The following is a 13385-nucleotide window of genomic DNA, read 5'->3' as shown; positions in this document are numbered from 1 at the left end:
TACTGGCACATACCGCCAACTTCTTGGTCTTTGTGTTTCTCTCCAGAAGTATGTACTGTACATGTCAGCGCAGTAGGCCATAGTAAGCCAATATTGCCACCTGCAGTTGGCACAGCACCTTGAGGTTTCTTCTTGTACAGTTATCTCAAAACAAAGCCTACCAAGGTGAATCAAATTTAAGCTGCTTGCCTCAGAATCATTGTCTGACTATAACTGCAGCCTTTTCCAAGTTAGTCATTATTACACCAATAGGAATGGACTCATCAACCAAAATATCTCTCCATCGCTCTTCAATGTGGTTAGGAGGAAGGGTGCCATGCCTAGATACAGGGTAGAGGTCAGAGGTGGGTAACCATGGGGAAGAGTGTCTAGCTAAAGGGTGGAGGTCAGAGGTGGGTAACCATGGGGAAGGGTGTCTAGCTAAAGGGTAGAGGTCAGAGGTGGGTAACCATGGGGAAGGGTGTCTATCTAAAGGGTAGAGGTCAGAGGTGGGTGACCAGAGGCAGTGTGGGTGGAGGTTAGAGGTGGGTAACCATGGGGAAGGGTGTCTAGCTAAAGGGTAGAGGTCAGAGGTGGGTATGGGTAACGAGGCACAGAGGAGGGTCCAGTAGTCTCAGCAGTACAGTGAAGGGCAGGGCATTATGGTTGGTAGTGCTAACGTCTCATGGGTCATACAGGTACAGTTGGTCATCCAGTGCACTGAGCAGGTCTTGATCTGACGGTCTCATCTGGCAGAGCCTTCTGGACTGTACCGCTGTGGTGTCGGGGGATGGGACAGTCCCTGAGTGTTGGTTCCCCTGTGTGTGTGTGATGGCTGGTCCCTCGCCTGCGTTAGTTACCGCTCCTCTGCCACCTTTCCATTGGTCTCCTGCTCATCCTCTTCTCTCCTCTTCTGCCTCTGGAAGAAGCCAAGCTTGGAGGAGGAGGGAGAAGTGAGATTGAGAGGCATAGATACTTCTAGATCGTTTTCATAGAAACAATCTCAGCTGGCTTTATCAGTGTGGGAAAATACATACAATAATGTACAATCATTCTTTGCCAGAAGAGGGCAGTGTCGTCTACTATTGCACTGCAGTTACAACACTGTCTAGACGTCAGTCAGTTAAAATCCTCCTCCTGAATTTAGAGAAAGAACCTGAGTGTTCTTGAAATGGCACACTATGCTCACTGTCACTTCTGCAATCCAGGACAGTACAATTACAGGTGCAATCTGGTAATTATCTATCTAGTTTAAACAAACACAAATCCTGTTGCTGTAAACTCACTATCTAGATATGATCATGTCCATGATAAATGTATATTGTGATCATCATGCCGTTGTAATGTTTGTACATGATGAGAGCTCCAGGGTAGTAGGGCAGGGTTTACCTTCCATAGAGCTAGGCTGAGCAGGGACAGCAGTAACAACCCTCCCAGCGTGCTCCCAATGATAATCCAGATTGAGATTCTGTAATCCCCTTCTTTCCTAATCTCCAGGATTATCTGTGGAAACAAGCACACAAAACAAGACAAAATGGCACCCAGATCAAATAACAAAAGCTGATCCTAATTCAGTTTACACGTCATAGACTGCAGTAGATAACAGATAACAGTCTACTATTGGGAATCTTACTACATGTTGCTTTTCTCTATCATTGGAAGACTTTCGAAGGGCAGATTCTAGGGTAAAAAAAAAGATGCTCTTGTACACACACACATATGCAGATCTTGCGTGATGCTTTGTGGGTCAGTGTTAACACGGTGGCATCTTGTGTGGATCACCGGTTTGACTGGAATTCCATCTGACCAACGATGCATTCAGAATAAAATGTTTCCATGCTCTCTTTCCCTGTGGAGTCTCGTCAAAAGCAGAGATGAAGGGAACTGGTTGTGCTTCTAAGAGCGCTGAGTTCAATGCATAACAACTTTGTGTGACTGGTTGTTGCTTAACTCTAAATATTGGCCTATAGGTGGCAGCAAAGAGCAGTGTATGGGAGAACAGGGCTACGCCACATGTGTTGCTGTTGGTCCTTTCGGTCCTTAAGCACCATGCAGTCAATCATGTGTGTTAGAATAACAGCCTTGGCTGTGAGGATTCTGCATAGCTATTAGGAGCTCATTTGTAGAACACGAACTGCAACTATAGTGAGAAGTAGTCTAGTCTCTTGGCCAGGCTGCGATTGAAAATACAACTTTTCCATGGAATGAATGAATGAATGAATGACACTATAGAAGGGGTTATGCACTGAAGTGTGTCTTGACTCGGAGTGTTTTGTACTCACATGTCTGACAGGCCTTTCTTCATGAAGAAACATGGGGCTTGAAGGTGGAAGTTCTACTGTTGCACTTGTCACCAGTTCCAGGACTTTGAACCTCAGCTGGTGTTGTAAGAGAGGGTGAATGAACACAACATGAAGTTAACGTCTCACAGACATGCTCAAGGAGTGTAGGATTTAGCCGCGGAATGCGATATACTCACAGCATGCAAGGCGTCCAACCGCAGTGCCCCCCTGATTCTGACGCTGACTTCCTTGTAGGGGTTCAGGTTGACAGTGCATTGGACCGGCAGAGGCAGAGTATTGGACTGGTTCTGAATAGAGGCCAAACACAAGCTTGTTAGTTAAGAATGTTCCATTATTTAGGTAAGCTAGTTGAAATCATATGGTGTGGGTGGGTTACCAGGCGTGAGACTCGAGAGAGGTCTTCTGGGGACGCCCTGCTCTGTGCCACATGTTGAGGGGGTATGCAGCGGGTACCGTCTGTCTAAGGAGACAGAATTACATCTCCGTTAGAACCGAGACAGTATGAGTACACACTTGGTGGTCTCTCAAAGGAAGCAGACCATTCTAAGTCCTTGGCCAGATTTTCAAGTCCTCTCACTTTGTCAATATGGAAGTCCGATATCTGCAACAGCTGGTTCCCGTTTTTGGTCATCTCTGGAATTTCGATATTCAACTGCAGGTCCGTCACGGGAAAGAAGCCCAGGTTCTGAATCTGGGAGAAATATAGTGCACTAATTCAGTCTTAACTCAAGCAATAAAAAAAGAGTTGGGGTATTTTGTAAATGTAATTGCAATATAAAGTATTTCTACACTGTAAAGACAATTGATTGTTGCGTGGTTGATGTATGATTGTGCCGCAACCCTGTGTGTTGTGACCTTTCATCCTCACCTGGAAGGTGAAGTTAAATGGAGGACCAATATTTCCTGGTATCTCCAGGGAGAGGTCTGCTTTGATTTCACAGCCAGAGGGGTTGGAGTCCCTTTACGGAGAAAGGAAGGTGATACACTCAATCATGTACAGTGGCATGGGGCGGCATGGTAGCCTAGTGGTTAGAGTGTAGAGGCCTCAGGGTAGCCTAGTGGTTAGAGTGTTGGTCTAGTAACCAGCAGGTAGCCTAGTGGTTAGAGCGTTGGTCTAGTAACCGGAAGGTAGCCTAGTGGTTAGAGCGTTGGTCTAGTAACCGGAAGGTAGCCTAGTGGTTAGAGTGTAGAGGTGGCAGGGTAGCCTAGTGGTGGTTAGAGTGTAGTTAGGCGTTGGTCTAGCGGAAGGTAGCCTAGTGGTTAGAGCGTTGGTCTAGTAACCAGCAGGTAGCCTAGTGGTTAGAGCGTTGGTCTAGTAACCGGAAGGTAGTCTAGTGGTTAGAGCGTTGGTCTAGTAACCAGCAGGTAGCCTAGTGGTTAGAGTGTAGAGGCCGCAGGGTAGCCTAGTGGTTAGAGCGTTGGTCTAGTAACCAGCAGGTAGCCTAGTGGTTAGAGCGTTGGTCTAGTAACCAGCAGGTAGCCTAGTGGTTAGAGCGTTGGTCTAGTAACCGGAAGGTAGTCTAGTGGTTAGAGCGTTGGTCTAGTAACCAGCAGGTAGCCTAGTGGTTAGAGCGTTGGTCTAGTAACCGGAAGGTAGCCTAGTGGTTAGAGCGTTGGTCTAGTAACCAGCAGGTAGCCTAGTGGTTAGAGCGTTGGTCTAGTAACCGGAAGGTAGCCTAGTGGTTAGAGCGTTGGTCTAGTAACCAGCAGGTAGCCTAGTGGTTAGAGCGTTGGTCTAGTAACCGGAAGGTAGTCTAGTGGTTAGAGCGTTGGTCTAGTAACCAGCAGGTAGCCTAGTGGTTAGAGCGTTGGTCTAGTAACCGGAAGGTAGCCTAGTGGTTAGAGCGTTGGTCTAGTAACCAGCAGGTAGCCTAGTGGTTAGAGCGTTGGTCTAGTAACCGGAAGGTAGTCTAGTGGTTAGAGCGTTGGTCTAGTAACCAGCAGGTAGCCTAGTGGTTAGAGCGTTGGTCTAGTAACCGGAAGGTAGCCTAGTGGTTAGAGCGTTGGTCCAGTAACCAGCAGGTAGCCTAGTGGTTAGGGCGTTGGTCTAGGAACCAGAAGGTTGCAAAGTTCAACCCCCCGAGCTGACAAGGTACAAATCTGTCGTTCTGCCCCTGAACAAGCAGTTAACCCAATGTTCCTAGGCCGTCATTGAAAATAAGAATTTGTTCTTAACTGACTTGCCTAGTTAAATAAATAAAATAATAAATAAAAATATCTGTATATCTAACATTTGCCATTGTGTCTGTGCAACACTAAATCCGTCAGTGACAGGGAATCACTGTTTTATTTAAGGAGAGTGACAGAATTTACATTTTATTTTAAATTTTACCTTTATTTAACCAGGCAAGTCAGTTAAGAACACATTCTTATTTTCAATGACGGCCTGGGAACAGTGGGTTAACTGCCTGTTCAGGGGCAGAACGACAGATTTGTACCTTGTCAGCTCGGGGGTTTGAACTCACAACCTTCCGGTTACTAGTCCAACGCTCTAACCACTAGGCTACGCTGCCGCCCCAGAAGGAGAAGGAACGTTAGAGAGGACATTGTGACAAAGACAAACCTTGTAAATAGGAGGTCAGCCTCGTATTTCAGCGGGTGAAAGATGTCGTTGAAATTGTCTTCTAAGGTAACCTCCTCTCCGTCACTGCAGAGAGAGAAAAATGCATTTCAACTAATCTGGCATGCCAAACTCACATCTCAATGGGACTGCATGCCAAACTCACATCTCAACGGGACTGCATGCCAAGTGACCCTTGGGTGACGAGAACATATTTCAGAGATGTTATAGCTCAGTTTCTGTCTATCCTGTTTCTCACTGGGTGGATCTGTAGTCTGTGGTTAGTGTGATGAATCAGTTCATTGTTGAAATGCTGATTGAGATTCAGTATCTGCAGGTTTTCACCCTCTTTTCACCCTCACCCTGATTAGTGACTGTTTGACACCACCCTCATCTGTTGATTAGTGACTGTTTGACACCACCCTCACCTGGTGATTAGTGACTGTTTGACACCACCCTCATCTGTTGATTAGTGACTGTTTGACACCACCCTCATCTGGTGATTAGTGACTGACACCACCCTCATCTGTTGATTAGTGACTGTTTGACACCACCCTCATCTGTTGATTAGTGACTGTTTGACACCACCCTCATCTGTTGATTAGTGACTGTTTGACACCACCCTCATCTGTTGATTAGTGACTGTTTGACACCACCCTCATCTGTTGATTAGTGACTGTTTGACACCACCCTCATCTGTTGATTAGTGACTGTTTGACACCACCCTCATCTGTTGATTAGTGACTGTTTGACACCACCCTCACCTGTTGATTAGTGACTGTTTGACACCATCCTCATCTGTTGATTAGTGACTGTTTGACACCACCCTCATCTGTTGATTAGTGACTGTTTGACACCACCCTCATCTGTTGATTAGTGACTGACACCACCCTCATCTGTTGATTAGTGACTGTCTGACACCACCCTCATCTGTTGATTAGTGACTGTTTAACACCACCCTCATCTGGTGATTAGTGACTGTTTGACACCACCCTCATCTGTTGATTAGTGACTCATCATCTGTTGATTAGTGACTGTTTGACACCACCCTCATCTGTTGATTAGTGACTGTTTGACACCACCTTCATCTGGTGATTAGTGACTGTTTGACACCACCCTCATCTGTTGATTAGTGACTGTTTGACACCACCCTCATCTGTTGATTAGTGACTGTTTGACACCACCCTCATCTGTTGATTAGTGACTGTTTGACACCACCCTCATCTTGTGATTAGTGACTGTTTGACACCACCCTCATCTGGTGATTAGTGACTGTTTGACACCACCCTCATCTGTTGATTAGTGACTGTTTGACACCACCCTCATCTGGTGATTAGTGACTGTTTGACACCACCCTCATCTGGTGATTAGTGACTGTTTGACACCACCCTCATCTGTTGATTAGTGACTGTTTGACACCACCCTCATCTGTTGATTAGTGACTGTTTCACACCACCCTCATCTGTTGATTAGTGACTGTTTGACACTAGGAAGGTCAGGAGAGCAGAAACTCCTGAGCTAAGAACATTAGCTCATTATCTCACCTGGTCATAACTGTAAAAAATCATATTTATCAGTGTTTAAAAAACGGTTTAATATTTGAAGTGGTTTAGTGCGCCCTCACCTGCTGGCTTCTAGAATGACACGTACGTGGTCCAGGAACACTGATCGGCTGAACTCAAACTCCAGGCGGAAAGATACCTACGTGGGGACGACCAGAGAGAGTATTATAGTACCACGATGACAAATGTTTCCAGATATTAATTTACTGTAGTCATTTCTCTCACAGGAAATATCATGCGTCATTGTAAATAACTTTGTGGGTCAAAGCTTTTTTCCTTGTGTAATTCTTGGACAGTCTTAACTCAGTTCTGTCAACATTGCTGATTTGGTCGTTACAGTGCTCGTACTAGCCACATTACCCATGAGTTTTGCCACAACAGAACAGTCAGAACATGCATACAGGTGTTGACACAGAGTAGCGCTGAGCTGAGAGCAGTAGCACTGGGTGAGGGTTCTCCTGGATATAAACCCTTTCCAAACTGTACGCTCCCTCAGTCCCCAGCCTCCGACAATAATACATCCCACATTAGGGATTAAAGAGAGAAGCCTGCAATAACCTGGACTAAGTCCTTGGCCCAGGACCCAAGGAGCCTGCAGCCCTGTTGGTACCAAACTAAGAACCAGGGCATTTCCCCTCTGAAGACCAAGTCAGAACATATGTACAATTACTGTACTGCCAACATGGATGGGTTCAATGGAGACACACTGTAGCTACCGTGAGTTTACATATGCCTGATTCTAAATCAACCCTTAAAATCTAGGAACCTTGTACCTTCATGTAGATGTAAACAGATTGATTATGGACAGTAGGTGAGAGTGGAGTGTTTTACATTCAGCATCACTACGTCAAGAGAAATAATATCTACATATATTTCAGGATGTTATGTATAATAATCAGGGTCGGTAGTCATTTAGGCAGGTTACCTTAGTGTTCTTGGGCACAGGGACTATGGTGGTCTGCTTGTTGGTATTACAGACTCGGTTACAGACATGTTGGTATTACAGACATGTTGGTATTACAGACATGTTGGTATTACAGACTCGGTCAGGGAGAGGTTGAAAATATCCGTGAAGACACTTGCCAGTTGGTCAGCGAATGCTTTGAGTACATGTCCTGGTAATCCGTCTGTCCCTGCGGCCTAGTGATTGTTGACCTGTTTAATGGTCTTACTCACATCGGCTGCGGAGAGCGTGAACACACAGTCATCCAGAACAGCTGATGCTCTCATGCTTGTTTCAGTGTTACTTGCCTCAAGCGAGCAAATAAGTAAAAAAATGTAGCTCGTCTGGTAGGCCCGTGTCACTGTGCAGCTCTTGGCTGTGCTTCCCTTTTTACCCTGTAATAGTTTGCAAGCCCTGCCACATCCGACGAGCATCAGAGCCGGTGTAGTACGATTCAATCTTAGTCCTGTATTGCCGCTTTGTCTGTTTGATGGTTCGTCTGAGGGCATAGCGGGATTTCTTTTTAAGCTTCCGGGTTAGGTTCCTGCTCCTTGAAAGCGACAGCTCTACCCTTTAGCTCAGTGCGAATGTTGCCTGTAATCCATGGCTTCTAGTTGTGGTATGCACGTACAGTCATGTGGGGACGACGTCCTCGATGCACTTATTGATAAAGCCAGTGACTGATGTGGTGTACTCCTCAATGCCATCGGTAGAATCCCGGAATATATTCCAGTCTGTGCTAGCAAAACAGTCCTGTAGCTTAGCATCTGCTTCATCTGACCACTTTTTATAGACTGAGTCACTGGTGCTTCCTGCTTTAATTTTTGCTTGTAAGCAGGAGTCAGGAGGATAGAATTATGGTCAGATTTGCCAAATGGAGGGCGAGGAGACCTTCTCTGTGTGTGGAGTTAAGGTGGTCTAGAATTGTTTCCTCTCTGGTTGCCCATTTAACATGCTGACATAAATTAGGTAAAACTGTTTTAAGTTTCACCTGCATTAAAGTCCCCAGTCACTAGGAGCGCCGCCTCTGGATGAGCGTTTTCCTGTTTGCTTATGGCAGTATGTGCGGTTTACGTGCCAGCATCGGTCTGTGGACGTATGTAGACAGCTACGATAAATATAGATAAACTCTCTAGGTAGAGAGAGAGACTCTACCTCAGGCGAGCAAACCTTGAGACTTCCTTAGATATCGTGCACCAGCTGTTTATATATATATATATGGATAGTCCCCCGCCTCGTGTCTTACCAGAGGCTGCTGTTCTATCCTGCTGATAGAATGTATAACTGTTTCCTGCTCCAGCAAAATCGCAGTTCAGATATCCAGAAGCTCTTTTCGGTCATAAGAGACGGTAGCAGCAACATTATGTACAAAACAAGATGTGAACAACGTGAAAAAACAAACAAAATAGCATGGTTGGTTAAGAGCCGATAAGACGGCAGCCCTCCCCTCCGGCGCCATCACTACTACATCACCCCTCCGGAGCCATCACTACTACATCACCCCTCCGGCGCCATCACTACTACATCACCCCTCCGGCGCCATCACTACTACATCACCCCTCCGGCGTCATCACTACTACATCACCCCTCCGGCGCCATCACTACTACATCACCCCTCCGGCGCCATCACTACTACATCACCCCTCCGGCGCCATCACTACTACATCACCCCTCCGGCGCCATCACTACTACATCACCCCTCCGGCGCCATCACTACTACATCACCCCTCCGGCGCCATCACTACTACATCACCCTTCCGGCGCCATCACTACTACATCACCCCTCCGGCGCCATCACTACTACATCACCCTTCCGGCGCCATCACTACTACATCACCCCTCCGGCGCCATCACTACTACATCACCCCTCCGGCGTCATCACTACTACATCCCCTCCGGCGCCATCACTACTACATCACCCCTCCGGCGCCATCACTACTACATCACCCCTCTGGCGCCATCACCTACATCACCCCTCCGGCGCCATCACTACTACATCACCCCTCCGGCGCCATCACTACTACATCACCCCTCCGGCGCCATCACTACTACATCACCCCTCCGGCGCCATCACTACTACATCACCCCTCCGGCGCCATCACTACTACATCACCCCTCCGGCGCCATCACTACTACATCACCCCTCCGGCGCCATCACTACTACATCACCCCTCCGGCGCCATCACTACTACATCACCCCTCCGGCGCCATCACTACTACATCACCCCTCCGGCGCCATCACTACTACATCACCCCTCCGGAGCCATCACTACTACATCACCCCTCCGGAGCCATCACTACTACATCATCCCTCCGGCACCATCATTACTACATCACCCCTCTGGCGCCATCACTACTACATCACCCCTCCGGCGCCATCACTACTACATCAGCCCTCCGGCTCCATCACTACTACATCAGCCCTCCGGCTCCATCACTACTACATCACCCCTCCGGCGCCATCACTACTACATCACCCCTCCGGTGCCATCACTACTACATCACCCCTCCGGTGCCATCACTACTACATCACCCTCCGGTGCCATCACTACTACATCACCCCTCCGGTGCCATCACTACTACATCACCCCTCCGGTGCCATCACTACTACATCACCCCTCCGGTGCCATCACTACTACATCACCCCTCCGGTGCCATCACTACTACATCACTCCTCCGGTGCCATCACTACTACATCACCCCTCTGGTGCCATCACTACTACATCACCCCTCTGGTGCCATCACTACTACATCACCCCTCCGGCGCCATCACTACTACATCACCCCTCCGGCGCCATCACTACTACAACACCCCTCCGGCGCCATCACTACTACATCACCCTTCTGGTGCAATCACTACTACATCACCCCTCTGGTGCCATCACTACTACATCACCCCTCTGGTGCCATCACTACTACATCACCCCTCCGGCGCCATCACTACTACATCACCCCTCCGGCGCCATCACTACTACAACACCCCTCCGGCGCCATCACTACTACATCACCCTTCTGGTGCCATCACTACTACATCACCCCTCTGGTGCCATCACTACTACATCACCCCTCTGGTACCATCACTACTACATCACCCTTCCGTTTTGTTTTTACACTGCTGCTACTCACTGTTTATTGTCTATGCATAGTTACTTTACCCCTACCTACATGTACACTGCTGCTACTCACTGTTTATTGTCTATGCATAGTTACTTCACCCCTACCTACATGTACACTGCTGCTACTCACTGTTTATTGTCTATGCATAGTTACTTTACCCCTACCTACATGTACACTGCTGCTACTCACTGTTTATTGTCTATGCATAGTTACTTTACCCCTACCTACATGTACACTGCTGCTACTCACTGTTTATTGTCTATGCATAGTTACTTTACCCCTACCTACATGTACACTGCTGCTACTCATTGTTTATTGTCTATGCATAGTTACTTTACCCCTACCTACATGTACACTGCTGCTACTCACTGTTTATAGTCTATGCATAGTTACTTTACCCCTACCTACATGTACACTGCTGCTACTCATTGTTTATTGTCTATGCATAGTTACTTTACCCCTACCTACATGTACACTGCTGCTACTCACTGTTTATTGTCTATGCATAGTTCTTTACCCCTACCTACATGTACACTGCTGCTACTCACTGTTTATTGTCTATGCAGAGTCACTTTCCCTACCTACATGTACACTGCTGCTACTCACTGTTTATTGTCTATGCATAGTTACTTTACCCCTACCTACATGTACACTGCTGCTACTCACTGTTTATTGTCTATGCATAGTTACTTTACCCCTACCTACATGTACACTGCTGCTACTCACTGTTTATTGTCTATGCATAGTTACTTTACCCCTACCTACATGTACACTGCTGCTACTCACTGTTTATAGTCTATGCATAGTTACTTTACCCCTACCTACATGTACACTGCTGCTACTCACTGTTTATTGTCTATGCATAGTTACTTTACCCCTACCTACATGTACACTGCTGCTACTCACTGTTTATTGTCTATGCAGAGTCACTTTACCCCTACCTACATGTACACTGCTGCTACTCATTGTTTATTGTCTATGCATAGTTACTTTACCCCTACCTACATGTACACTGCTGCTACTCACTGTTTATTGTCTATGCAGAGTCACTTTACCCCTACCTACATGTACACTGCTGCTACTCATTGTTTATTGTCTATGCATAGTTACTTTACCCCTACCTACATGTACACTGCTGCTACTCATTGTTTATTGTCTATGCATAGTTACTTTACCCCTACCTACATGTACACTGCTGCTACTCACTGTTTATTGTCTATGCAGAGTCACTTTACCCCTACCTACATGTACACTGCTGCTACTCACTGTTTATTGTCTATGCATAGTTACTTTACCCCTACCTACATGTACACTGCTGCTACTCACTGTTTATTGTCTATGCATAGTTACTTTACCCCTACCTACATGTACACTGCTGCTACTCACTGTTTATTGTCTATGCATAGTTACTTTACCCCTACCTACATGTACACTGCTGTACTCACTGTTTATTGTCTATGCAGAGTCACTTTACCCCTACCTACATGTACACTGCTGCTACTCACTGTTTATTGTCTATGCAGAGTCACTTTACCCCTACCTACATGTACACTGCTGCTACTACTGTTTATTGTCTATGCATAGTTACTTTACCCCTACCTACATGTACACTGCTGCTACTCACTGTTTATTGTCTATGCATAGTTACTTTACCCCTACCTACATGTACACTGCTGCTACTCACTGTTTATTGTCTATGCATAGTTACTTTACCCCTACCTACATGTACACTGCTGCTACTCACTGTTTATTGTCTATGCATAGTTACTTTACCCCTACCTACATGTACACTGCTGCTACTCACTGTTTATTGTCTATGCATAGTTACTTTACCCCTACCTACATGTACACTGCTGCTACTCACTGTTTATTGTCTATGCATAGTTACTTTACCCCTACCTACATGTACACTGCTGCTACTCACTGTTTATTGTCTATGCAGAGTCACTTTACTTGTAAGTAAAGCATTTCACAGTAAGGTCTGCTGTATTTGGCCCATTCTCATGGACGGGGCTGTAGTGGAGCAGGTTGAGAGCTTCAAGATCCTTGGTGTCCATATCGCCAACCAACTAACATGGTCCAAGCACACCATGGCCGTCGCGAAGCGGGCACAACAAAACCTAATCCCCCTCAGGAGACTGAAAATATTTGGCATGGGTCCTCAGATCCTCAAAAGGTTCTTCTACAGCTGCACCATCGAGAGCATCACTGTCTGGTATGGCAACTGCTTGGCCTCCGACCGCACGGCACTACAGAGAGTCGTGCGAACGGCCCAGTACATCACAGGGGCCAAGCTTTCTGCCATCCAGGACCTCTATACCCGGCAGTGTCAGAGGAAGGCCCTAAAAATTGTCAAAGACTCCAGCCACCCCAGTCATAGACTGTTCTCCCTGCTATCACACGGCAAGCGGTACCGGAGTGCCAAGTCTAGGTCCAAGAGGCTTCTGAACAGCTTCTCCTCCCAAGCCATAAGACTCCTGAACATCTAGTCAAATGTCTACCCAGACTATTCACATTGCCCCCCCTCCTCTCTCCACACCACTGCCACTCTCTGTTGTCATCTATGCATAGTCACTTTAATTAACTCTACCTACATGTACATACTACCTCAACTAACCGGTGTGCCCCCCCCCCTCTCCACACCACTGCCACTCTCTGTTGTCATCTATGCATAGTCACTTTAATTAACTCTACCTACATGTACATACTACCCCAACTAACCGGTGCCCCCCCCCCCCTCCACACCACTGCCACTCTCTGTTGTCATCTATGCATAGTCACTTTAATTAACTCTACCTACATGTACATACTACCCCAACTAACCGGTGCCCCCCCCTCCACACCACTGCCACTCTCTGTTGTCATCTATGCATAGTCACTTTAATTAACTCTACCTACATGTACATACTACCCCAACTAAC

General features: G+C 46.8%; 1 protein-coding gene across 1 annotated transcript in view; it reads right to left on the bottom strand.

Annotated features, from left to right (window-relative positions):
* Window positions 1-770: 770 nt before the first annotated feature.
* LOC124035489 (integrin alpha-11-like) overlaps window positions 771-13385 on the bottom strand; it is a 204844-nt gene continuing 192229 nt past the window's right edge. The window contains 9 exon segments of the mRNA XM_046348942.1: window positions 771-913; window positions 1369-1482; window positions 2262-2357; window positions 2459-2569; window positions 2659-2742; window positions 2860-2973; window positions 3151-3241; window positions 4846-4929; window positions 6467-6543. Coding sequence (XP_046204898.1) covers window positions 836-913; window positions 1369-1482; window positions 2262-2357; window positions 2459-2569; window positions 2659-2742; window positions 2860-2973; window positions 3151-3241; window positions 4846-4929; window positions 6467-6543 — 849 coding nt within the window. The 3' untranslated portion in view covers window positions 771-835.

Source organism: Oncorhynchus gorbuscha, linkage group LG05 (assembly GCF_021184085.1).
Source record: "Oncorhynchus gorbuscha isolate QuinsamMale2020 ecotype Even-year linkage group LG05, OgorEven_v1.0, whole genome shotgun sequence".
Lineage (NCBI taxonomy): Eukaryota > Metazoa > Chordata > Actinopteri > Salmoniformes > Salmonidae > Oncorhynchus > Oncorhynchus gorbuscha.
This window is presented reverse-complemented; position numbering and strand designations above follow the sequence as displayed.